A 27,795-nucleotide genomic window follows, 5' to 3' on the forward strand; every position below is an offset into this window, starting at 1 on the left:
AACCAAAACAGACAAATTAAAGACTCCCTGTTAAAAATACGTCTGATATGTGACGTCTACGACATGGCCTAGATGTGTCAGGACCAGACAAGACACACGTGGTGATGATGACGATGATGGGGCGAGAAGCCACATCTTCTTCACTTAGCACAGGTTTTAAGAGGTTATCATACTAGGACCTTGGATTCAGACATTATGTGGATTAGGCACATATTTATTAAGATTTATTATTAGATAAAATGGGACATTATCTATTATAGTTCATATTAGAAAGGTACACAATGGAAAACTCAAACTACATGGCATTCCTGGTGTTTTATCCTTCATTATTCAGTATAAAGTTTTTTGACTTTATAGTTGAAGAACATGAGTACATAAGTCTATAAAAAGACTTTCCATACATACAGTGGATCATTTTCAGCCGATTGTACAGCCACAGATCATTATAAATGAGTATACTGTCATAAGATGCAATAAAGACACAATGAAGTAATAGTGAAACATTGGCATTGTCTGTATTATCAAAGGAATCAAAAATGAATCCAAATAATTTCCCTCTAATGGAGAATACACTCTTTTATGCACATCATGCTGTAATCGCACTTGATCGTCCGCTCTTCTGGCCACGGATGTCTGGGAGCCAGATGTTTGCCCTCTGGATGTAGTTTGAGCGCATTAACTCGCATGATAATAGTTAATTCTCACTTTATACAATCACCACAGCGACTGCTGCCCCTGCTACCATCCTAAACACTGAAATACCACACACAACCGCACATAAAGAGCGCGGCTTACCGTGGTTTTTCTTTCACTGTGTCTGTTGTTTAAGTGTCTCCACCGAAAAACACATGATCTCACTCGATGTGTGAGTCGAACTTTCGTGCCAGATGCAATAATTGAAAACAATGACAAGCAGCGCTTTGATTCTCTCGGTGATGTGCATGTGTGCTGTGAGTTGTAACAGCGGATGAAATATTCAGAAGAGTGCATCAGTTTCAGTCCACTGAACAAAGCATGAAGTCACAAAGACGAAAATGGACAGACCTTTAATTCTAGTGGACCACACAAACACGCTATCACGGTTACGCTAAAGCTCACAGCTGAAAGATTTCTACGGGAATACACTTAATTTCACCTGTTAATTTCAGTTTCCTCTTTGTTTGAGGTTGTTTTCCATCCTATATCTCTTAACAGGCAGCATTAAAACAATGATTTATTTATTTTTATTACTATAAATATACAATATTATTAGTAAAATAACATTAACACCTGAAAAAAGGCATGTGACATCATGTTTACCTGACTGTTGATTGTTAAAATAAGTCTCTAAAGTAACGCTAAACTTTAAAAACAGAGACACAGTGGTCATTTGTAGCGCTGCTCTTTTCGTTTAATAAACAAACTGCTCCAGTTCGACTGTAGGCGCGCTAACGGCGCTAAAGGAGCTAACGGAGCTAACTGGTAAATGGTGCCTGGACTCCGGTGCCACGGCACATAAACGGGACGCCACACGCGTCTTTTTTCTGGTCAGTCGCCATGGCAACGCATCATGCGTTAACGTGCGTTAAAGGTACATTATGTATAAAATCCTCTTAATATGTCACAGAAACTCAGGAATAATATTCATATAACAAACTGAACTCACCAACGACAATAGTACAGCCAAAATATTTATAATATATAATATATAAAAAAACATCTTTTGCAGACTGCAAATCATGTTTACGTTTTGAAATCATGTTTTGGCATGTGGCGCCACCTACCGCCATCTACTAATCATTGCAGTCAGTAGAGTCTCAGTTGTCGAGTTACTGCCAGTTACGTCTGAGTTACAATAGTGGAGAAAACGAAACCTAAAAGACCTCTGTATTTTGAATTTGAGTGTAGTAACCGTTTTTGGCCACATTCTTACATATGGCACCTTTAACTGTTAACGTACCTAGCACTAGATATTATACGTATCCACATGCCCTCATTCTTCCATAAAGCTGTAGACACCAGAACATCGCTTGCCGCAGCACTGCTCTGGAACTGAATGAGTGAATAAATGACCTGATAAATAAATGAGAAGAGTCATCAGCAGTTGGAAGGCAATCACATGTTCACTGACACACACACACACACACACACACACACACACACACACATAGATGGATGGAGGGTCTAGTCTGCAGTGGATACACCAGACAGAGTGGCCCTTCTATTATTCAGTGGTTTGTTTCACTCTCCTGTTCCGAGGACACAGAAACAACATGGGCCTCGGCTGGTGACCACAGACCTTTCTTATTTGTCTTCCATTTTGATTTTCGTAATAATCTGAGATCTGGGCGTTTTTTCGACTCTAAAATAACTATTAAATATTCCTGTGAGGTGCTGTCATAACAAAGCGTTACCATCTGATATATTTGGCATCAATGTTTGGCTTTCCAAAGTACTAATCAACAAGGATAATATATTTACTTTGGATGAAAACACAGAAGCCATTGTACTTTTGAGTCATCGCCTCGAGAACGCCGTTTCTGCTTTCCCCATCAGCAGCATGATGTGTTGTTTAAGCCCGGTTTCGTCTTCGTTCGGGAGACGCAAAGACAGTGTTTGTCACTCACGAACCTTAAATCCTCCAAACATCAGCTTTAACAAACACACAAAGACATTGCTTTTCCATTACCAGCCCTTTATTGTTTTCATATTTTACAATGAAGCACACTGACCCAGCCTCTGGGCTGTTTAACAATTTCCTCACATGGCACAGAGAGAGAGAGAGAAAGAGAGAGAGAATCTCTGCACCCAATTACAATGAAGAAATCTGAAATTGCGGATACAGGGTTTTTTTTAAGGGGGTGAGGGGGTGCACACAATAATGTAGTTTTGCATCTCATTATTGTGCCAAAACCAGAAACAAATCCAGAATATTATAGCAGGGACTCATTCCAATCATTCACATTAGCCGTGGAGGCAACATGTAATTTAGGTCTCGTAACCCTGACTTTTGGTGGTGAACAGAGAGCTGCCAAACCTGCCAAAGCTGCCAGATTCATGTTTTAAAATGACTAAGCCATCAGAACATCTGCTATGCTCTCATTTCTTTCACTCCACACCTAGTTGCTGGCACACAGCACGCACACACACACCTGTTTGGCAGAAATTGTCGAGTTTATTATTAGTTGTTATGCGCCGAGTTTCTCATCTCTTATTGAAAAACGATTGTGTTATGGGTGGAGCACTAACAGAAACTGACAAACACAGACAAAGAGCGGGCGAGTAGCTTTGTGTCCGGGCAGACTTTTGTTTTCATTCTGCTGCCGCTCTTTCTGCTGCCGCTCTTTGAATCGCTCTTTTCTCCGCTCATCACGGGTTTTTCGGAAACTGTGTCAAGCAGATTGTGACTCAAATCGTATGTCTTTGTTTGCCGCGTGCCAACAAAACCACAATCCCGACCCCCAGGTGGGGTTCCACATCTGGTTCACCATAACATTATGTTTGTTTCTTTTGTCTACCACTTAAAAAAAATTTATTTGGCATCAGAAGTTGGGGAAGTTAGTGAAGACTTGGCCGTGTGTCACTTTTGAACCTCTGGGCAACTTTGGAACAGCGAGAAAAGACTTAAGTACCTGAATGTGAAGCAGGATGTTGTTGGAAATGTATACGGAGTCGGATTTTCATTTAGGAAGAATCAAGTTCAAGAATAACATTACTTTTACGACTGACATTTCGATGTTTTAGTAGCCAAGGATTTTCACTGCGTCAGTTACATGTCAACTGATGTTTAGACACAGAAGAAACACACAAAATCACATCCACAGTTATACACACACACGATTCCCTTGTGGGAATGTTGTTTAGAGTTCTGGTTCTAGAACATTCGAATTGTTCTGCTGTTCCAGGTTTCCATCCAATCGTTCAGGTTTAGCCAAGAGAGAGACACACACACACACAGAGAGAGTTTCCAGCATTGCTGATCGCTTTCACATGTGAGCCGTGGCTCCTCTCCAGATTCCATGCGATTGGTGTGTCGTGTCCTAAGTTACACCCACTCCTCTCTCTCGTCTTCCTCCCCCTCAAAGATCAATTTGATTACACAAACACCTCATTTGCCACCAGTGACAACAACCAGATTGCAAATATTATTATTTCTTAAGTAATGAAACCATAATGAATGCATCCTGTCCAACAGTTTGATTCCTTGTAGGTTTTGTTTATTAGTGGCTAGACAGGATTATATTAATCATTATTTAATTCATCAATAGTTATTTCACACATTTGGTTTGAGAAAGACTTAATCCATCCAAAAAAAACAACAACTGCATGCTGTTGATTCCATGATTTATTTAAAGTTGAGGAACATATCCAGGTCTTTTAAAGGAATGGAAAATAATGTTAGGTTGGTGGAGTGTGCAGATGTTTGTGGCTAAACTCTCCTCAGACCATTTAACCCACTTCTCATTAGAGGAACAGGAATGGAGTCATACACTGCAGCAGATACAAGAAAAAGCATATACACTCATGTCTGTTTCAATTCAGGACAGTTAAGTTTTGAAGCTTTTCCTCCTTGAGATATCACACAATGAAACACTTAAGACTGGGCACAGGTTCACTGTTAGTGCCCCGTGTGTTTATATGTGTCTCTGTACAAAAATCCTTGTGTTTAAATATTTAGGTTTGGCCCAGTGTGTCTTTGCAGATACGGCCTTTTTTGTTTCGTCTTCTACATCTATGATTCTTCTTTCATTCTTCCAGCTATCCACGCATTTGAAATGGCATAAACATAAATCCCATATGTAACTTTAGGTGTTTTGTTATCTGATGTTCATTAAAGGTGCATTATGTAATAAATCTAAAGCAACTGGCCATAAAATCCACCTAATGTCATAGAGACTCAGGAATAATGTTCATATAACAAACTGAACTCACCAACAACGGTACAGCCAAAATATGCGTACAAAAATATTTTGCAGACTGCAAATCATGTTTATGTTTTGAAATCATGTTTTGACATGTGGCGCCACCTACCACTGTCTACCAATCATTGCAGTCAGTAGAGTCTTTGCTGCCGAGCAACCACGGGTTGCCAGTTACATCAGAAAACGAAACCTAAAAGACCTCGGTATTTTGAATTTGAACGTAGTAACCGTTTTTGGCCACATTCTTACATATGGTACCTTTAATATCTGTTATGTTGAAAAAGTAAAATCTTATAATCAATGACCCCAAACGTACCCAGTGTGTCAGTGTCCTTGCAGTTTTATATTGCTGATTTAAAAACCTATCCTTGTTAACATATTACTGCTTGGTGATGTAGAAAGTTGCCCCCTCTTCTCTGGAGAATTTAATGGCGTACTTGCTTAATGTTTTTTTTTTTTTGTTTGGCTTCACTCCAACTCATTTCCTTTGTAGCTGACTGAGGTTCACTGATGTAGTTAACCATTCAATGCCAGCACCCTCTTTTTTTATATATCATCTGGGTTGTTGTTGCACTTAGCCTGACACTTAAAGTTATAATTACAGCCTCGTGTGTACCTCGTGGTGCTTTGTTGCACAGTGGACTAATGAGCAATTCACTGTCATTAGTTTCCTGACATGAAGAGCATCTTTGCCTCTTGTGCCTCAGCTGTTGAGCTCATAGCTCAAGCTTTTTTTTCCCTTTTCTTTTCTTTTTTTAACCACAGCTTCTTCTTGTGCTGCCAATAGATTTTTGCTGGGTTACAGAAACTCTTTTCCCCCCCATTTAAAAGTTGCGGTCCGTCTCCGGTGCAGCATTCGCCATGAAAAAAAAAAGTGCCTTCTGAACAATGAGCCAATTAGGCATTTAGCCTGGAAAGAGCTGTAAAGAACTTATTTTCCCACCTTATAATCTTAGGCAGTGGGAGTCATAATTATATCTGCATTTAAAACTATACGTACAAACCTACACTTGGTTTTGTGTGATTTTACATTGAGATCTCTCATATGTGTTTTTCATGTGAAATAACTCAAGTTTTCAACTATTACTTCTCATTTGATGTTGTACTTAAACATTTAATTCTGTTATTTCTTATAGTACTGGTATTAAAACCAGTTTTAACCCACAACTTTCTAATCCTTCTTCATCAGGAACTTGTTTCTAGCTAGCTGAGAGAAACTAGCTAGCAGAGAAACTAGCTAGCTAAAGGCTAGCTAGTTCTCAGCTAGCCTTTCAAACACAGCGCACAATTTCAGTAATGCACAAATTATTATTATATCTGGCCATTGTGCTACACTATAAATAGTTTCTGGGATTTTCAGCTCATACAATATGTAGGGAAAATGTCTTTTTAATAGAAAATACTATGCACAGTTAATAGATGTCCGGTGGTCTAGCTAGCTGAGAGAAACTAGATGGCTAAAGGCTAGCAAATTCTCAGCTAGCCTTTCAAACATACAGTTTCAGTAATGCACAATTATTATACCTGGCCACTGTGCTGTACTATAAAAAGTTCCTGGGATGTTCAGCTCATACAATATGTAGGGAAAATGTCTTTTTAAATAGAAAATACTATGCACAGTTAATGGATGCACAGTGGCCTAGCTAGCTGAGAGAAACTAGATAGCTATAGGCTAGCTAGTTCTCAGCTAGCCTTTCAAACACAATGTACAATTTCAGTAATGCACACATTATTATTATATCTGGCCACTGTGCTGTACTAATAATAGTTGCTGGGATTTTCAGCTCATACAATATGTAGGGAAAATGTCTTTTTAAATAGAAAATACTATGTACAGTGAAAAGATGCCTGGTGGTAAGAATCCCTGTTACATTTTACTATAAAGAGGAATATTTCTGTGCTACACACACACACACACACACACGCACACTCTGCCATTCAGTCTGCCAGTCAATCGCATAGTCGTTAAGTAAAAGAAATCCTCCGCACACACACACACACACACACACACTCACTCACACACTGACGCACCATGTCACAATCATTGGAGTAGTGACAACATTCAGCCTCTCCCACACACAAACACACAGACTCACAAACTGTGTCAGTAGTCATTATTTAGGCTGACAGAGGTAGATTTATACCCAGAGCTCTTTCCATAATTGAACAGTTTTCATCTCTCTGTTTCCGCCGCAACATGCACAGTCAGCAGATTTTGTATGTGTGTGTGCGTGTGTGTGTGTGTCTGTGATAAGCAAAACATATGAGGAGTCATGGCAAGCGACGGTAACTCAGTGGTGAACTCAGTGGTGACCCATCAGCTCCGCAGTATACAGCGGCTGAAAAGATGATTAATTCCCTCATATTCTGGGTTTGAAATCATTTATTTAGAACAACACTAAAAATGTAATTTAGAGTCATTTACAGATAAGACACTCGTGGATGGAAAGAACTGTGCTACAGTATATGGAGAATGATGAAGAGTGGGGAGGAGGACGGAGGGAGCTGTGTGTGTGTGTGTGTGTGTGTGTGTGTGTGTGTGTGTGTGTGTGTGTGTGTGTGTGTGTGTGTGTGTGTGTGTGTGTGTGTGTGTGTGTGTGTGTGTGTGTGTGTGTGTGTGTGTGGTGTGTGGTCACTAATGAGGGAAATGGTGGTGAAAGGTGGAAAGGGTTACGTTCCAGGCTTCATCTCTTTCTCTCTCTGCATACAGGGGGCTAATTACAGTGGTAAAGGCCACCAAGTTAAAACAGCTTAATGCCAGCAGTTGGTAGCTACTTATCCTATGTTAATATCTAATCGTGTGAGTGTGCGTGTTCTTGTATTTGTGGTTTTGTGAGGACCAAAAAATATATTTTTTAGTTAATATATCATTAACTAATTAATTATGTCGCGTTTCCATGACGACTGACCGGAAGAAGACGTGCATGACGTCATGTTTTTTCGTGACTCCCGATTGTTAAAATTAGTCTCTAAAGCGGGGGTGTCAAACTCATTTTCTCTGAGGTCCACATCATCATAATGGTTACCGTCAAAGGGCCAGATGTAACTGTCACACAGAATAAATGTAACTAAATGTAACCAAATATAACATAAAATAAAGCTAACTATTCCGTAGCATATTGCTAAATAACTTTCTGTATTCATCACTTATTCAAGTTACAAATATGATATACACATCTGGCCCTTGGGCCTTGAGTTTGACATATGTACTCTAAAGTAATGCTAAACTTTAAAAACAGAGGAACAAATACGCAGTACACAGGTATGCTGGTTATTTGTAGCGCTGCTCTTTTCGTTTAATAAACAGACCGCTCCAGTTCGACTGCAGGCGTGCTAACGGCGCTAAAGGAGCTAATGGAGCTAACTGGTAAGCGGTGCCTGGACTCTGGTGCAGCGACACATAAACATGAAGTCACGCACGTCTTTTTTCGATCAGTCGTCATGGAACCGCGCCATGGGTTAATGTGCGTTAATGTTGCCGCTGTTACCGCCGTGCATAAACAATTCAATCAAGTCATGTGCGCGCACACACACACACACAAGACACGTTGGAGGAAGAACCTAGATGCTGTAATTAACTCAAAGCTATTAGCAAAGGTTAAGAGTTCGTACTAAACATGTGACACCCACAGAGAGAGAGATCACCCGGGGACTCATGGAAACATTTAGAATGACCAAACAGGCAGTAAATCAAACAACTGTGGTCTCACATTTACAGAGCTGGTGGTTAGATCCAATGAGCAGTACCACCAGACCGAGTCGCCGCACAAAGAAAAAAAAGTCTGAAAGGTTGACGGAGGGAGGGATGGGGGGGAGAGAGAGAGTGAGAGATTGCAAGGAAAAAGAGCAAAGTTTTAACAAAAGAGCGATAGGAAGAACTGCAGGGCGGACAAAAGCGAGGGGACAGTGAGTGGAAATCAAAATATGCCTCGGGGAGAGATGACAAAGAGAACAAGAGAAAGAGTTATGGAGAAGAAAATTGTGGTTGTGGTAAAAAAAAAAAAGAGTGAAAGAAACAACACTAGATAGAGTTTCACCTCGATGCTGGAGAGGCAGAGGGAAATAGACATGGACTGTGTGTGCATGTGGTGCTGATGGTGGTTTAAGCGAAGCTGGTCAGATTTATTATGACAAATACAGGGAGAAGATAAAAGAAAAGATGGAGGGGATTTACAGAGCAGAAGGACATATGAAGGAGGGGAAAAGAAGGGAAAGAGGACATAGAAAAATTAGAGACAGAGCAAGGAGAGAATTTGGTGAAGAGTTTGTGGTGTCAGCTTTGAGCCACGTTAACCAATCGTCTGTTCCCTTACGTCAGTGTATGGACACGCATGTGCACCACCTACCACGTGTTTTAAGACATTCAGGGTCGTTTTAAAAAGAAGAGAAAACTGCTTATTAAGACCAGAAAGTCTTGGGGTTGACATACCTCACTGCTGACGTGTGTGTGTGTTTGATTTATCTATCATACACTTGGTTACATGCTGCTGGGCACCAAGGTCGGTGTGAGAGCAGCATCTATCATCGCAGCGGTGAGCGTGTACGCGCGTGAACCTGACGAGGATAAAATAAGCAGTGAAGCACACAGTCTTCTTCTGCTCTGGTCCTTCAGCTCACTCCGTCACCGCGCCGATCATAACAAACTCCAGCCCTTAATTCGCAGCCGTGGAAAACAATAGTGAAGTCTGTGCAAACATCATTAGTTACTGTACGAGATGTCAGGCGATGGCTTCGCAGCTGCACACAGTTGAGATATTCGGATTTTCACTGAGCGGTGAAGAAGCGGTAGAACAAATTGTGAAACTTTAAAAAAAAAGGCTCTGTTAGTGTTTCTACAATGGAAATTAAACATGATTAAATAAGCTCATGGTCGTGCTTGTATTAACTTTACAGTCTTAGAATTGCATTTTGTTGCCTGTAATTGTTATTTTTAGTCATTGCTGTAACCATTTTTATGTTTTCCATTATCGTTTTGCAGTTAAAAAGCTTACACAAGAAAAAGCTATGTTTAGACAATCCTATAAACAATGCCCTGCGCTACATCTTTGTCAAATTAATAAATAGTATGAATAAAATTAGGTTTGTGGGATGATAAAGTGCATGTGTGACATCTTTTCTTCTTTTAACCTTTTATTGTTGTTGTCGTTTTTTTTTTTCTTCCTTTTGATAGAAACCACCACTGTGCCCGACACAGTGACCCCCACTGTGCCCAGAGTGGAACTGACAAGCGCTGCATTGAGACCTGGTAAATGCACACACACACGCACATACTGTACTTCAATCGTTCTCACGCATTCTATCCCCACACACTTACAGTACGCTTACAGATTTCTTAGAAGTACTCATACATTCATTTTCTCCCTGTGTCTCGTCTTCACACACTCACACTCTCTCGCACACACACACACACACACACACATTCACACTCTTGAGGTCAAAGTCATGATGTCATCATGCACCGTGGAGCCTCTGAGCTTTGAAGCTCGGAGATTCAAGAGTCCCACAGGAATCTCTGGTTGAGTGAAAATAAGCTCTCACAGTCGGAGGATCTGGTCTCTTCACACACACACACACACACACACACACACACACACACACATGCGTGCGCGCTCATGTGCACTGGGAATATGGTTTCAGAGCTATAGGTCAGGCCAGCACTGCTGTATTTTAAAGATGATATATGTGCATTTTACCATAACTGCATAGTCAATGTTCGGATTAGCAGTTGTTTACTCTCCAATAAAGCAGAACATTTGCAAGTTTAGCATCAAGTTCCCCCAAGAGCTTTCACTGGAAAGCCAACACCAGTATTATCTCTCTCTTTTTCTGCGCGTTTATTTCTGTCACTTCTTTGCTTTCGACTCAAATCTGCATGCTAACCAGTTATCCCCGCCCCGGCCTGGCCCCGTCTCATCGCATTCCAACAAAGAGTCATGGTCGCGTCAAGTTTACCCCTCGAGAGGCAGCCGTGCACAGAGTGTGGATTATAACCATTTGCGAAGGCAATGGTGGCTGAAGCTCTTTTGGCGAGCAACCCGTCGTTACCGCCTGCTCCCAGCAAGAAGCCACATTTGGCAGCGGAGGAAACGTACAAATAGCTCCTTTAATGAAGTCCTTGATGAACCGTTGCGCTGAACGCAGTGACTTAATACAGCTTTTAAAATATGATTTTCTAATAATCTACATTATTTTTGTTGCTGTGTATAAATATAATATCCTGTCTTCCGTTTAGCAGTTTTTTTTCCCTCTGTTTATCCTATTCTCACTCTCCACATCATTGCTCTTTCACCCTAATATTTACATTCACTGTGATTTATTGAGCTGTCATAATTTCATATTCACCGTTGCCAAAACATCTCACTCTCTACGAAGGCACTTTTAAAATAAAAAAAAAAAGTAGAGCCGGGCCTTTATGGAATCAGATCTCATAAAATGGATCTTCAAAAGCTGAGGGGGAGGGAAAAAAAAGGTTGAAATGTCTTTTGCCAATGTCAAATTTATTCTCAATCTGTGTCTCTCTCTCGCTCACGTCCCCACAGCCACGACTCCGTCCCTGTCGGCGGTGTGCGACTTTGAGCAGAGCCTGTGCGGCTGGTCGGCCGATCCTCACTCGGGCGTTAGCTGGTCTCTGCACACGGCCGGCAGCAGCTCAGCCGGACACGACGCGCACGAAACCAGACAGGACCTGGCACTGGGAGCAGACAGTGAGTAACAGATGTGTCGCCGATCACAACAAATCGCAAAGTGTTCGATCAAGTAATGCAAGGATTTCCCTCTGATCTTCTGATATATCTCACATTGTGTCGGTCTCCGCTGTTTTCCTGCTCTTGGCCTCCATCCTCTCATTTCTTGTTAAGAAAGATTTGAACAGTTTAACATGCTTCTGTCAGTCCATGCCCATATAATTCTCCTTTTTTTTCTTCTCTTACCACCCTCTCGCTCAGTCCATGTGATTACCTCCCTCACTCCTCACTGACCTCTCACCCGTTTCTCTGACAGTTCTTGGCTGTTTTCCGCGCATCTGTCCATCTTTTACAAGACGGCAAGACTGTTCATTATTACACCTACCTCCCCACTTTGCTCACTCCATCTCTCTCACACACACACACACACACACTGTACTGAACTTACACACCCATGAAGCACACACACACGTAGCCCAGAGCGGTCAGATATGTCGGATGATGGCTTTGACAGAAGTGCTGCCTTAGCTCTTAAGCTCTCCCTTAGGCACGCACGCACGCACACACACACACACCTACTCACAAGAGTCAAGGTAGGACTCTTGCACACACACACACACACACACACACACACACACACTGACCTTGCCAAAGGTTTTCTTTGTATTTCTTGAAGCTCTCCAGTTAACGGTTGACTGATCAGCTCCTTTCTAAACAGACTATGGTGTGACATAAGGCAGGATGAGTGTGTGTGTCTCTCTCTCTCTCTGTGTGTGTGTGTGTGTGCGTGTGTGTGTGTGTGTGTGTATAATTGACTTAGCAGCATCCCTGCCTCAGCGTTAGACAGCAACATGACGTTAAGTCTTGTTCTACAGCAACATCAGGGCGCCTCTCTGTCAGCTGTCTCGGAATGCAAATCAAACCTTCCTCCTCCAGCTTTCATAACCGAACACATTTTTGGAGTTTTAAAAGAGAAAATAAGACCAAATCAGAGGTCACAAGTTACTTATTTGATCTCGGATAGACTGAGACTCTCTTGAGATTTGACGGAAACCAGTGTCGAAAAATGGCACAGCTAATGATAAGCGAGGGATTGAAAGAATGCGAAAAGAACGTATAATTTGCCAACATTTTTTTTCCGACGTTTGATGCTATTTCTTTCATGTGCTTTTTGCATCATGTGTTTTTTTGAGGTACAAACCAAAGCAAAAATAAATCAAGATGGCAATGACTTCAAATCATGGTGGGTTGCCACTTGGGTGTGACAAAGATCGTGGGAACTGTCGCTGTTTATTTAACCAAAAACTACAACCTCTATCTCTCTCCTTAAACTAATTTGTTGAGTTAAAGACCATCATCATCATCACATTGAGACAAAAAAGGACAATGTTAACGCACGTTAAGGCATGACGCGTTTCCATGATGACTGAATGGAAATAAATGCGCGTGACGTTATGTTTACGTGACTCCCGATTGTCAAAATGAGTCTCTAAAGTAACGCTAAACTTTAAAAACAGAGGCACACATACGCAGTGCACAGGTACGCTGGTTATTTGTAGCACTGCTCTTTTCGTTGAATAAACAGACTGCTCCAGTTCCACTGTAGGCGTGCTAACGGTGCTAAAGGAGCTAATGCAGCTAACTTGTAGACGGTGCCTAGTCTCCGGTGTAGTGGCACGTAAAACATGACGTCCCACTTGTCGTTTTCCGGTCAGTCGTCATGGAAACGCGTCATACGTTATCGTGCGTTAACCTAGTGCCCAGCACTATGTATAATATAATGACACATTGCAGGATTGGAGTTCATCACAAACTTGATGCACTTGATGCAAAAAAATATACTCTACATGTCTAGACGAGAACAGCGTGATGAACTTCATATAAACAAAACACACGCACAGAGAGAGAGTGACTGACAGATGAACTGAGACACATGCAGATATAAACATAAACAAAGATGCCGACAGTAGAATTAACACCGATGCAAAGAGACTCTAACACACACACACACACACAGAGACACATTTTCCCTCCCTTCTTCCGAGCCATTTCTGCATCCCTGCCTTTCCCTCCCATGGAGAGTTGTTAATTAATTCCCTCCCTTTGTACATTCGCCAAGATCAAACGCAGAGAGAGACGGAAAAACACTGCAACTTTTCTCTAACTGTATTTAATGAGCAACGGTAATTTGGGTCCCAGTTTTTTTTTTTTTTTTTTTTTTTTTTTATATTATTGCCTCCAAGTGAAGAATCAGAGTTACCTCAACCCAAATCCATAATTCATTAAGTGTGATGCAAAATCTATCCAAGGTTTTTTTTTTTTTCCCGTCTTACCTGAGGGAGGTGAACTGACAGACAGACAGACATTTGCTTTGTTTTTCTTCTTCTCCACATTCTTCCTCTTCTCTCTCTTTCTCACTCTCTCCTTATGAAGTGTCACACTCGCTGTCTGTCCATCGATAAAAAGACTATTTGCAGCTCCAGCGAAGCTTTTACTCTCTGGCCATAACAGACAAACAGCCAAACACAGCAGCAGGCTAATGGTTATGGTCCTGCCCCCCCCCATCTCTCTGACTCTCTTTTTTTTAATCAGTCATGTTTCTCCACTTCCCCCTTGCTTTCTCTTGACTTCCTTCACTCTCCCTCCATCTTTCCGTCCAATGCGTTCAGACTCAGAAAAGAGAAAGGACGAGGTTCATATGTACAGTAAATAACGGGCGAGAGCAACAGACTGAAGTGTCACAGCTCAGAATGGTTATGGCGTTCATTCGCATCCATATCCATTAACTGTGTTTGTGATTAAGCCTCGTGTAACTGCGAGTGATGGCGCTGCTAATACAAACTAAACTCTTTTTGAACCCCACAAACCGCTGCTTTACTGCATCCTGCTGTGTCGCAAATTATGAAATGTATCATTGTAGAATTATTCCAAAAAATGCATTGTGCAACTTTTAGATATAAACAACCATTGTCTGATGAGTTCACACAGTGCATTGTGTCTCTCAGCAGTGTTTAGATCTCACGGTGTCCAGTAACTTCCTTTTCAAAGGTTTAGGGTCACTTAGAAATGTCCTTAATTTTGAAGGAAAAGCACTCTTTTTCAATGAATATAACATTAAATGAATCAGAAATACACTCACATATACATTGTTAATGTGGTAAACGACTATTCTAGCTGCAAACGTTTGTTTTTTAGTGGTGAAACTAGTGGTTAGTATTGGTATTTTGCCTTTATTTATAATATGTTGCCCCAACCAAAATGTAACATCACATCTCCGTCTCTTCCTCTCTGCCAGATTTCTCGGGGAACTACCTCCACCTAGATGCGGGCACCCACACCCAGCGAAAGCGAGCCCGGCTCCTGAGCCCTGAGGTGGGGCCAGAGCGAGGTCCGCTCTGCCTCCTCTTCTACTACCAAATACAGGGGGAGGCGCAGGGGAGCCTGAGGGTCCTGCTGAGGGACAGCGACCAGGAGGAGTCACTGCTGTGGTCTCTTAAAGGAGACCAGGGGCCCCACTGGAGGGAGGGCCGCACCGTGCTGCCTCAGAGCCCCAAAGAGTATCAGGTAAGTGTTGCCTTCGAAGGGACAGTCATTTCTAAGTGTCTATCAGTGCAGTTGAGGCTGATGTAGTGTAACTGTGTCTCCTCTAGGTGGTGTTTGAAGGTTTTTTTGATCACCCGACCAGAGGCCACATCAGAATCGACAACATCCACATGAGCAACAGCATAGAGTTGGAGCAGTGTACACGTAAGTCCCATAACCTGTGTGATATCATCATTATTAATAATTCGTCAGGCAGACCGTCTTGCTGTCTGGATCTCTCACTCCTTAACATATTTATGCTATGTTTCCACTAGAGACAGGATGAGAGAGAGACAGGAGAGGGGGGGGAAACTACTTCTCGTTTACACACACACACTATGAAAAAATATATTAAAAGAGGAAGTAGGCCACAAATGGCCTTTGGGCATGGATTCTAATCTATCTTTCATTATATCTCCATCTCTCGATCCACTTCAGTTTCTTCCTGCACCAACCGCCCCACCCAACCTTTACTCAAGTCTTCACATATTTCTTCTCGTTCGTTGTCACTCTCACCTCCTCCTTCGTACACTGAGCATCTTCTTCCCTTTCAACATCAGTCATCACTGGACCATCAAGCAGTAAAAAAAATAAATAGTTGCAGTATTTTAGTATTTCATACTGGCCATTTATTATAGTAAATAAATATAGAAGTCACATCCTCCGGCAAAATAATAATATACAGCATTAAATTTCAGTTCCTGCTCTCGTGACTCTTTAACTCACCTCCGCCCTTCCTTTTCTTTCCTTTGCCATTCCCCCGATCAGAAAGCTGAAAGCAGGAGAGAAAATGAGAAATGACAGACAGAATAAAAGAGGGAGGGAGAGACATTCGGGAAAGACGTACCACCAGCCAACATGCTCTGTTTTCTTCCCAATAACTGTCATCCGGGAAGATTTATTTGCCTTAAACAACTGCAGAAACTGGGGACTCTGCAAATCTTCATTGATTTTGTCAAAAAGGGCTAACAAGTGCCTTTTCAAAAAGTGCAGTGGGCTGCCATTTTGGATTTCATCTGTATTCCAATTTTGCTCGGTTAACTCGGATGACAAATACAGTTGTATAATGTCACTTTGATTATGAAGTCGTGTCACAGTACAGCAAAAATCACTATACAATATTGTCTGCCCTGGAATTGAATAAATACTACTTCTTACCATTGAAAAGAGTTCCATGAGCTGCTTAGTCATTGCTCTCCATCGTTGATTAAAACATCATCATAACGTTGTTTTCTCTCTCTCTTTTCTCTTCCAGAGCCCTTCCTTGCCTTAACTCCTGGAATAAACAGTAAGTTCCACTTCCTGTTCCATTTGTCCCTTCAAATTATCTGTGCTTCCTGCTTGTCGTTAAGCTCAGCTCGCAGCACTGCACTGGCCCTGAACCTTGTTACTTAAATAACACGTTGCCATAGTATTGCGGACATCCTTTTACTGTGGGTTCTTATTTGTCTTCAAAAAATAGACGTTCTCAGGATGTATTTTTGGTTGAAAGTTTGATATTAGGGGGCCAAAAAAGTCATGATTGGAATGAGTCCTTTGCATTTTTTTGCAGCATGACTCCCTGCATGTCAGGCTTGGTGATCTTGTGTGATCTTGCGTCTCGTATGAGGGCGCCAATTTAATATGTAGAGACTCCACAGTAAGTCATTGGAGCAGTGCGCCATTTCCAGGTGTTCGTAATGTTAACACCACATAAGGTGACACAGGTTCACACTGAGAGGTCAGTGTTGAATTGGTCAGAGTGGAACAGCCTCCATCTGGTCTTTTTCCTCCCTGGTGTTCAATGAAATAAAAGCAGTAATACCCATGAGTCCAAGCTTTCCTACTATAGAGAGCAAGGAGAGTCATTCATGTGTACATGTCCTGTGCTCTAGCTCTCAGTATACAGCACCATATAAGGAGTTTCTCTTCTTCTCTCTTGACTGTTTCCTGTTGGTTTTCTCTGTAAATCAAGAGTATGTCAGTTTTTATGATTGCATTGTTTTGTTGTTGTTTCATTTGGTGAGTTGTGGCCACATTGGTAGTAGCATAGTTGTTTTTAGTAGTAAGTGCACAGTCACTTTGTATGTATACTGTTAAGTATAGTGCAGTAAAAGGCATCCTTGTCTGTGTGTTGTTAGTGTGTGAATGGATCGAAAAGACCTTTTTAATTATAATCAGATACCAGAGAAACCCCAAATCTATAAAGAATACACACAAATACACGTCTAGTATTCTAGTATTTGACCTTATTATTTTCATAGACCGTGCATTTACATGACTTGGCTGTTTTTCTTTTTGGAAGTCAAGGTGTTTCAAGGTTTTTGTTGTGCTTTTTGTAGTTATTCGTTTGTGATTTCATGTGTGATGCTATGCAGTTAATTGATGTCGGACCATTTGCTGCGTTATCTGCGGACATGCTGTGGCTAAAAATGAGGCGGCCGCTTTCGGGGGCTAATTATAGCGCGAACCCCAAATTCAATTTTCAACAATTTTGATAATGTAATCATCTTTTAATGGCACGAGGGCAGCTTCACTTGGGTTTTTTGTTTTCATGGCAACTCAGTATATTTGACTATCAGCCAATAAGTGGGAGGTTGGGGGGGGGGGGGCTACAGACACACACTCTCATGCATACACACACATGCAGATTCTGGCATCCATTACTGTAGGGAGGATTTGTAATGAGTAAGCCCTGGAAATGAATCTATAATAAGTAAGATTCAGAGACACAAACCTCTATTTGTCCTCTTTCCTTTCCCAAAAAGTAAAAGTAAGGGACAGTGTTTCTGCAGCTCTGAAAACAATCTGTGTTTTCATCCACTGGAAGTTTCTGTTCTTAGAGTGAAGCTTTACAATCAAAGCTAAATGTAAACCCCTAAAAAGACAATGAAGGAATTTTAAAAGCCGAGCACAAATACTTTCCCTGCTTTCTTTGAGGTTCTCTATATATCTCTTTACACGTCTCCTTTCTCCTCATCCCTCCTTTTCCTTTCTCACTCACATGCTTTCCTTTCCGCCATCTTCCCTCTCACAACTTGTCTCGCAGCAGGTTCCTTTCACAGCGAGTTGACAGAGTATTGAAGTTTCAGACAAACCCTTTAATGCAGGATTAAAGATATCATGGCGGGATTAGCTCTCTGTCCATTCACTCCCCCCCCTCTCACTTTCTCCCACCCCTCTCTATTTCCCTCCATTCTTTCTTCCAATAATTCCTCCTCTCTTATCCTTTCTCTCTCCCTGAAATGTTCTCCATCGTTTCTTTTTCTTTTTTTTCCTCCTCCTGCCACTTGACTCCCTTCAGTGAAACTGATAAACCTGACTGTGTTTAACACCCCCCCCCCCCCGCCCTTTGTTCAAGTCAGTCGCTGCATACTCAAGGCTTTGCATTGAACGTGAACGCATGGCATGAGCCTCTGCGTGTCAGCTAGTGCTTGTGACGTTTGCATCAACCAATGGGTAGAGACGTAGGATAGAGGTTGACTGACTGCAGTTTATGTTGAAATATTGATGCTGTAATGATGCCCCGAATTCTCTTGTTGCTTTTGCCGACTACCAACAAAGGCAATAATATAATAATCGATTTACTGCCCCTGTACTGTAATTTCCCCTTAGTTTGTGTTACTAGGCCTGTCAAGCTTTATATTCTCGCACAGCATTATGACACTCTCTCGCAATTCTTTGGAATGTCTGGACGAATGGGAGGATTGCGTCATCCAGAGGGAGCTACATATAACAAACAGCATTCAGAGACACTTATTTTTGCCGTGCATTGCGATTGGTAGTCACCACCTCCATGTAGAGGTTTCACATTTACCAAAAACATCTTCTCCTTGTTGCTCTCTTGACTCTTTCAACACTGTAATCACCTTCATTTCCGCTAAATTCAAAATTGTTTTTTCACCTGACTGACAACACTGACAACACTAACAACTCCATCCATGATCAAAACAAAGGAAAAGCTACCACAGATTTGGATTCAAATAAACAAGCTGACAGTAACAGTCAGGATGACGCAGAGTTAACGGTGATGACTTTCGCTGGAGCATAAACGTCACGTAACATCATAATGTCTGTGGTGTTTTTAACATACTCTAAAAATATGGATTTATTTATACACTACTGTTCAAAAGTTTGGGGTCACCGATACAATTTTTTGTGTGTTTTCCATTAAAAGTCGCACTTTTATTGATCCAAAGAGTTGCGAAATGAATAGAAAATATAGTCAAGACAGCGACAAGATTACAAATAGTGATTTTTAGTCAAAATAATAATTTTGCCTTTCAAATTTTGAAGAGTTTTCAAGGGTTTCCTAATCATCCAATAGCCTTCTAACGCGATTAGCAAACACAATGTACCATTAGAACACTGGAGAGATGGTTGCTGGAAATGGGCCTCTATACACCTATGTACATAGTCCATTAAAAACCAGACGTTTGCAGCTAGAATAGTCGTTAACCACATTGACATAGAGTGTATTTCTGATTCATTTAATGTTATATTCATTGAAAAAAAGTGCTTTTCCTTCAAAAATAAGGAAAGTGGCCCCAAACTTTTGAACGGTAGTGTATATAAGATGAGCTTGGCCGTGAAAGTAATAATTGCTTTACTTGTAGCTATATAGACAGACACAGTATAATACACTGCTTACATGTTTTTGCAGAATACTAGTACCTTGCATTCATCCCACTACACACACACACACACGTGGCGAAATCCAAAGCTTGACAGACCTCCCGTGCCTATTTCCAGTTATGATTTGACAACTGCTGTCTGGGGTCGAGGTTCACCCAACAGTCAGTTCCACGTTTGACAGCACCGCTGTGGTCTGTGCATGTCTGCCTCTGCTCATGCACTGAGCCAACCAGTAATGTGTCCTCCTGCCCTCCAGGGGGTGCCATGTCTGGATTGGAGCCTACAGTAGACACAGTGATGGCGCAGCCCGTCCCCACCTTCTGGTACTATGTACTGGCTGGAGTCGGTGCCACCGTGCTGTTGGTCACTGTCACGGTGGTGGTGATACTGTGCTGCCACCGCTACCACCGCGCGACCAAGAAGACCAGCAGTGGTCACCATCACCATCATCATCATCATCATTCAGTGATGTACCACAACAGCCAGCAGCCAAACCTGCAGAGTCACCAAAACTGCTACCAGAACCAAAACATCAACTATAATCTGATCCACAGCCCCAGTCAGAACCACCTGTACCCAGGTACTGGGCCAAGTCTCGAGCCTATGCTCACCATCAGACTGGAGAAGGAGGACAGCTGTGATTCCCAGTGTTGAAACAACTGGACTCTTTGAATTCTGCAGTGTTATCAGAATGTTTTGGTGTGTTACCCTCTCTTCTGGGACACTGTTACTGGTTTGACTGACTGATCGGGACGCACTTTTAATACGTGTGTTTGTCGGCAAGAGCCGCAAGAAGAAGAAGAAGTACGACTTCTGACACTTTTTGGGGAGAGAGCGACCGATGAAGGCACCACAACCTGAAAATGAGACAGAATAACAGAGTGTGGACAAGATGTGTACAGTACAATGTACAATGTCATCTTTGCAAACAGCTTATTTTTCCCCCTCTTCTGTGCTGCTCCAGTCTGCAGCTTGGACACTTGCCTGCCTCCAAATGCCTTGTCTGAGAATGAAGGGATTTACACACACACACAAACACACACAGGTGCACACTGTCACAGTGTGTGTGTGTGTGTGTGTGCGTGTGCTGCATCAAAGGAGCAAGGAGCTTTCGTTCTTTCTTTCTTTCTCTGGGACTGAGTGAAGCTGCAGTTTATTTGTTCGCTGGCTTTTCACAGACTGGAGGTGACACAGACAGATAAAGAGGAGAAAAGGGAAGAGAGGTAAAGGGGAGAATTAGTGCCAAAGCGTTCAGCTGTGACTGATAGACAGCTCACGCATTCCACCGTGTGTGCTGCCTCTTCGGTCTGTGGGCGAGAAACCTGTGCTGAAAAGTCACACATAGAGCATGCACACACACACACACACACACACTGCGTATCAACCTTATATTTCTTTTTCTTTTTTTTTTGAAGTGCTTTAAAACTATTCACCTCCAGAACAAGGCCGTGCCTCACGGTCACCTGAATGATTGCTAACACAGTTTGTTGCCCGGATCTCAAGGATATTATTCCATTGCCTGCGTCTGTGTTAATGTCCAAATTGAATGCACCGCATACAGGAAACAGGGCAGAGTGAAACAGAGCTGAGAATCTAAATCGGACGTATTGAGAGTGCAGGTGTGTGCATGGTATAATCTTCACTTTGTTGCTCATAATTCATCGGAATCCTGGATTATGGATCTAGTCGTTGCATCTTCAGCAGATTAGCTTGGAAAGTTCAAATATAATATACAGTGTGCGTTTTAAAACAGAGACCAAACAAGCTGTGACAAAAAGTGTCTCGCTCTTTATTTCAGGAAATAACCGACTGAGTTCACTTCATTCACCGCGACACACTGTCAGACAACTCAGATTATCTTTACTTTCTTTATTTTTAATCTCTTGTTTGAAATGTATACATAATGATGCATATTTGCAATGTTGAACAAAACATTAGCACTTTTCTTGGTCATTTGATTTTTACTGTTACTGTGAATCATGGGGAGGAAAAATAATTTATTTATGTATCGGTTGCAAAAATTAAGTACCGGTTTATTTCTTTGTACTCTCGGATCACAGTAAGTTTACATTGTGCTTCTGGTGTATAATAGGGATTATTTTTATACTTGGTGTTGGTTGTGTTCACTGAGATGATCTTAACAACTTTAGCGACATGGGCTAGGTGATATCAGATCCTCAGCTTTAAGCTATTTTACAACAACATGTGTCCCAGTTTCATTTCATGCATATGCTATATGTTCAGCAACAACTTTTTTTTGCTTAGTTTTGGATTGAAAAGACCGGTTATTTGGTACCTTTGCCCCTTCATTTTCAACTGTTTCTAATTCTCCTCCCTTCCCTTTATTGTAAATCCCAAAAAAAACAAATCGTAGGAGAGAAAATGATGCGCAGAAATTGAGGACAGAACAAATCTGTGCAAGGAGAAGGGCCCCCTCTTCCTCCCTAAGAATGCACCCTGAGATGAAGTGAGATGAAAGGGGTTGAAAAACAGCTTTCTATACTTTCTAAAGATAGATTTTTAGTTCCCTTTTACTCCAAGAGGAGAGTTTGGAGTTAGGAGAGTTTGGAAGGAGGAGAGCACGTTTGTTTCAAACACAGAAGCTGATGAAAGAAGTCTCTTTGGCAGAATCGACTGTACAGTATAATGGAGATGCACATTATTCACTCATGTGCCTGCATTTAAATCTCTAAATCTCCACCGTGCTGTCAGATTCAGCGTTTGAAATCACGCTTTGCCACTTTGCAGATTCCCGCCCTGCGCAGACTTATTTTCTTTCATACTTTAATCAACAAGCACTTTAGTTTTTTCTGTTCTCGCGTATCCACTTTCTGCCTCCCCAGCATCCTCTCGCCTCCATTTCAATCGACTTGTGTATGATTTACACATTATGTGACTCATTCTAGCGGGGCCTGTGCTGTAACCCAATCAATGCGGGGTCTGAAATTCAGAGAGAGCAATGATATATGACAGTATTTATGTTGTGCAGCTCGTGCACTTTTCCTTTTCATCCTTTCTCTTTCTCTCTCTCTTTACTTTTTTTGCAAGAAGCGGAAAGTGCGCTGGCGTCTCCTCATGCGGCACTTTTAAATCAACCTTCGCTCACTTCCCTTTCCCTTCTCTATCATAGACTACTTTGAAGCGTTTTAATATTTCTAATTAGTTAATGGAGCTGATTGCATTCATAAAACCCTGCAGTAAGCATTTCTAGCCCTCGGGCCATCTCCACCACCTCCTCCTCTTCTGCTTCCTTGAGAAATATTACAAATGAAAGCACTAACAGGTCCTTGTGCCCCACTGGAACTGCATATGGTGCCAAAGAGCTGTCCGTGTCTTTGCCTGAATAAAAGAGCTCTCCTCTTTTCATTTTCGCTCTTTCCTAATTGGAGAGTTGAGATGAAAATTGGGCTACGGGGAATTTTAATCTCCTTTCAGATCCACGTGATGATTCTTCTCAGGATCGTAGCCCGAGGGCTTCCAGCTCCAGATCATTAGAAAGTGCTCAACAGTCGTCCAGAAAGTGTCTGGTGTGTTTCTCTCTGCCTCTTTTGCTACCTCTCTGTTGATGTTCTAATGTTTTGTCAGGACCTGCAGTGCGTTCAGTGGACTGTGAGAAAGGTGGATTTAGAGTCCGGGGTCTGTCGTGAGACGACATTATGTAGAATATGACTTCATGTGCGGTCTTAAATGAGGTTTTAATGATGTTTTTAATACATTTTTATTTACATTCTGACTGCTCTGTGCCGTGTTTAGCTTAGCGGGATTTGTTCTACTTCAGGGACTTAGTGCCTGCACAATAACTTAAATGCTTTTTATGATCTCATTAAACAACATGACACCATTATATGATTCTGTTAAGACCACTGCTAATATATATTTAGGATTTTCTTTTTTTAATTGGTCATTGTCTGCATCTGGGGTTTAATGCAGTCTCATAGATTTTTTGGACTTGATGATGTCATGTTTATCAATTATTTTGAATGATGTTGCTGTTAATCTTTTCTTTGTGCTCTTGAAGGATCAGAAAGTTAGTCTATTTTTTCTTAAGCTCTGCTAAAAGCAGGAAAGACGACAAAGGATGAACTTTAAAAAAAAAAAAAAGTTTTCGTCATCACTTTAAGTTTGGTTGATGAAATATCGGAAAAAGGCGTTAAAGATGGCGTCGTTTCTTGTGTTTGGTTTCAGAGGTCAATTATCCGTCAACATATAAAACGGGTGCTTTCACACCTTTCACACCTACAGCATTTGGTGCGCACCAAATGCTGTGGTTCGGTTCGATTGCGTAGGTGTGAATGTAATCTCGGTACTTTGGTGCGCACCAAATCCAAACTACTTTGGTACGGTTCCTCTGGTGTGAAAGCAACCAAACCAAATCGGACGAAACGCTCTAGTTTAATGCATTATGGGCGCGAGATACGGGATAACCCCGGATTTCCACCTCAGCGGCGCGGTTTTGCGCTGTTCTCTGCCTAGCTTCAATCCCCACCGGGCGCGTTATGGCTTAGCTTTGCGAGCCAGCCGTATTCACACAAGAAGCCACGGTGAGTGCCCGGTGGAAATGCTCACATTGATTAGCCTGGAAGCGATCAGCTCCGGGGACCGCGGCGAATGCGTTCGGTAACGGCGGTTACGCGCCAGGTGGAAATCGGGGGTTAGTCCGGTTCCGGTGCCGATGGTCTCCGCAGCCTATTTTGGTTCGTTCAGAACCATGCATATGTGAAAGCAAACCGTACCCACGCCTGTTTGCGGACCAAAGCAATCGAACTGTAGGTGTGAAAGCGCCCAAAGTCTTAATAACTTATTTGGTTTCAAGGAAATCGTCTCACTTTCAAGTCTTGTGCAAATATTTTATTTCTGAAGAGCGTTCATTTGTTGTTTTAATGTACAAACCGTAGACTACTATACGCTTCTAAAGGCTGTCTATAGATGATTAAATGTGCCTGAAATTGTCTCGTAGAAAAATGACCTCACCTTAACAGAGGAAATGAGTCTCCGTATCTTTTTTTCATATGTACTAAATTAGTTTTCCACCCCTTATCTTTTGAATATCTACGATGGTTTCACTTTATAATGTGTTTTTGGTTTCATTGCCCTTCGCAATAAATGCTTATCAGCTGCCCAGGTATCGCTCAGTTTTTGCTTTTTTTTCCCCCCGTCGTGATTATAAGCTGAATTGAAGCAGAATTGAGCCGACAAAGCTTCTCTCAGCCTTGCACTACGGCCTGCCTCAGATATTTAAAGTGGTGATTTAGCTTGTTACATTTCATGGTCTTGGAAATGAATGTGTTGTTGTGGGGAATGTGACGTTAATAAATGTGATATTTTTCTACTCGATTGTCGCGTGTCTTTTTTTTAAACATAAATCAGTGAGGAGTTAGAGCGATTGTCAGCTAATCCGATGGCTGGAGGTGCGTGAATCGTCCTCACATGTGCCGTAGAAGTGAATTGTAGTGTGAGGCTCTTTTTGAGTGGGTTAAAAAAAAACACCACATAAAGGCAATCCACCTGCAGTTCTCCATCTATTTGCTATCTTTCGTCTCATTCTGTTTTCATTTCTAAGCAAATAAAAGAGTGCAGATGCTTATCACATAATGAAACTGACTGGCTTTATGCAGTAGTCTGGGTGAAATATTTAGCAATTTTCCAAATGGTAAAGTGAACAATGAACAAAAATGCTTTAGAGTAAACCTCTCCCTGATCTCTTTAGAAAGCCTCAATGAGATCACTCACTCTTTGGGTTGATTGTGTTTGATTTCCATCTACAAGTGTCGCTGTGTGCGCTGACGACTTAAGAGATGGGGAGATGTTATCGCAGCGTTCACGAGGTTTCAGAGGCGGCTCGACTGGACGCTTGACATTAATGCTGTCGTTCTGCTTTTCAACAGACCCCAGACCAATGGATTTCGGGAAAGATCCTGTTTACAACGGAAAGCATCCAGGAAATGGAGGTGAGAAGCTTCTCTACTCTATTCTACTCTACACTATTCTCTACTCTACTCTACTCTACTCGTCTCTACTCTACTCTATACTGTACTCGTCTCTACTCTACTCTATTCTACTCTTCTTTACTTTACTGTTCTCTACTCTTTTCTACTCTGCTCTTCTTTACTCTACTCTTCTCTACTTATCTCTACTCTTTTCTTCTCTACTGTACTCATCTGTACTCTAATCTTCTCTAATCTACTATAATCTTCTCTACTCTTCTCTATTCTACTCTACTCGTCTCTACTCTAATCTTCTCTAATCCTACTTTAATCTACTCTTCTCTACCCTACTCATTTGTACTATATACTACTCTACTCAAATCTTCTCTTATCTACTCTACTCGTCTCTACTCTACTCTGTTCTACTCGAATCCTCTCTACCCGTCTCTACTCCAATCTTCTCTAATCTCTAATCTACTCTACTCTTTTCTACTCTTCTCTACCCTACTCATTTGTACTCTATTCTACTCGTCTCTACTCTAATCTTCTCTAATATTCTCTCCTCTTTTCTACTCTACCCTTCTCATCTGTACTCTATTCTACTCTACTCTACTCTACTTTTCTCTAATCCTACTCTAATCTCATCTCCTTTCGTCTCCTCTCCTCTCGCTGTCTTACTGTGTTATAGAATTCATTATTGTAAAACGGTGCTTTATGCTGAGGCACGCCTCCGGCTCTTTCGTTTCAGTTATGATTTTTCAGTTGGGGGGAAAAAAAACGCCTGTGGCAGTAGTGACAATCTCTCAGTGGTGAGAGGTGAAAAGTCTGTGACGGAGCATCCAGAAGTGTGTGTGTGTGTGTGTGTGTGTGTGTGTGTGTACACGTGGACATGTCAGTGTGTTTCCACGTCTTTCATGTTCACTGGCAGACAAAGTGAAACAGACAGCTTCCTCTTGAGCACCTTGGAAAACATTTGTCTGCAACAATCACAGTTTACTCCCCATATGTGAGCGTGTGTGTATCTGGTATTCCTTGTGTTGTGTGGACCGAAATCTGTTTACACAGTCACATTATGGGGTCTTCCTTATGACAGATAACGAGTCATGTTTAATTAAGTATAGATGTGTTTTCTAAAGTTCTCCCCTTTCCCTCCAGAGTACGTCTTCCCTGGCTGGCCTTCCTCCTTCTCTACCCCGTCCTCCTCTGACATGGACCCTCCCTCGGTCACCCTGGTGTCAGAGAAGGACAACGCCTGGCTGTACACGCTGGACCCCATCCTCCTCACCATCATCGTGATGAGCTCCCTCGGCGTCCTGCTGGGAGCGGTTTGCGCCGGCCTCCTCCTCTACTGCACCTGCTCCTACAGCGGCCTCTCCTCGCGCTCCTCCACGACGCTGGAGAACTACAACTTTGAGCTGTACGACGGCATCAAGCATAAAGTCAAGATAAACCAACAGAGGTGCTGCTCGGAGGCGTGAAGACAAGGGCAGGAGAGAACTCTGGATGAAATGATTCCAGTGATGCCCTGCAAAGGATTTTCTTCTTCTTCTGAGTAAGGACAAAGAAAAAGCAAAAAAAGAAGCACTATCTGTTTTGGTTTTTTTTCAATTCCCATTGCCCACTTCTTTCCCCCCTCGATGTCCAACGCGGGGTAACTCATGATCTTGATGTCCCCTCCGTGCGATGAGGCCGCGATGATCTATAACTCCCCAGTTTCCACTGCTTACAATACCGTATCTCCTCTGCCTGCAGGAGAGAGCCTGCTCGATTCTAAAAAAGCCTGTGAATGAATGAAGGAATGAATAAAACGAATATGAGCGACAGAACTACCATAGACTATATCGCCGCCAGCCACTGGGATGAAGCTGAAACGGAGAGAGCAACCCATGACAATCTGGACACTTGGGCCCCAAATGACTGCACAGCCTCGGGTGAATTGATCGGTTATGGGATTCATAATGAAGATTTTATTCTCATTTCCCCGTGGCTGGTTCTCTGCAGACGGGCAACGTCAAATGTGTCCTTTGACACGAGGCCAAATTTGAACACGAGGCCAAATTTGAATGTGACATGCAGACATGAGAAAGTTCC

General features: G+C 42.0%; 1 protein-coding gene across 1 annotated transcript in view; it reads left to right on the top strand.

Annotated features, from left to right (window-relative positions):
• LOC310943289 (neuropilin-2-like) overlaps positions 1–27,182 on the top strand; it is a gene marked incomplete at its 3' end in the record, with an annotated part of 85,765 nt that extends 58,583 nt beyond the window's left edge. Inside the window, exons 12-18 of the mRNA XM_083908830.1 lie at positions 10,072–10,146; positions 11,441–11,605; positions 14,880–15,148; positions 15,235–15,331; positions 16,422–16,454; positions 25,666–25,728; positions 26,860–27,182. Of these exons, the coding sequence (XP_083764956.1) occupies positions 10,072–10,146; positions 11,441–11,605; positions 14,880–15,148; positions 15,235–15,331; positions 16,422–16,454; positions 25,666–25,728; positions 26,860–27,182 (1,025 nt within the window). The remainder of the gene's footprint in view (positions 1–10,071; positions 10,147–11,440; positions 11,606–14,879; positions 15,149–15,234; positions 15,332–16,421; positions 16,455–25,665; positions 25,729–26,859) is intronic.
• Between the last annotated feature and the right edge of the window lie 613 nt (positions 27,183–27,795).

The sequence above is a fragment of the Microchirus variegatus genome (assembly GCF_963457635.1).
Source record: "Microchirus variegatus genome assembly, chromosome: 22".
In the NCBI taxonomy this organism is placed as follows: domain Eukaryota; kingdom Metazoa; phylum Chordata; class Actinopteri; order Pleuronectiformes; family Soleidae; genus Microchirus; species Microchirus variegatus.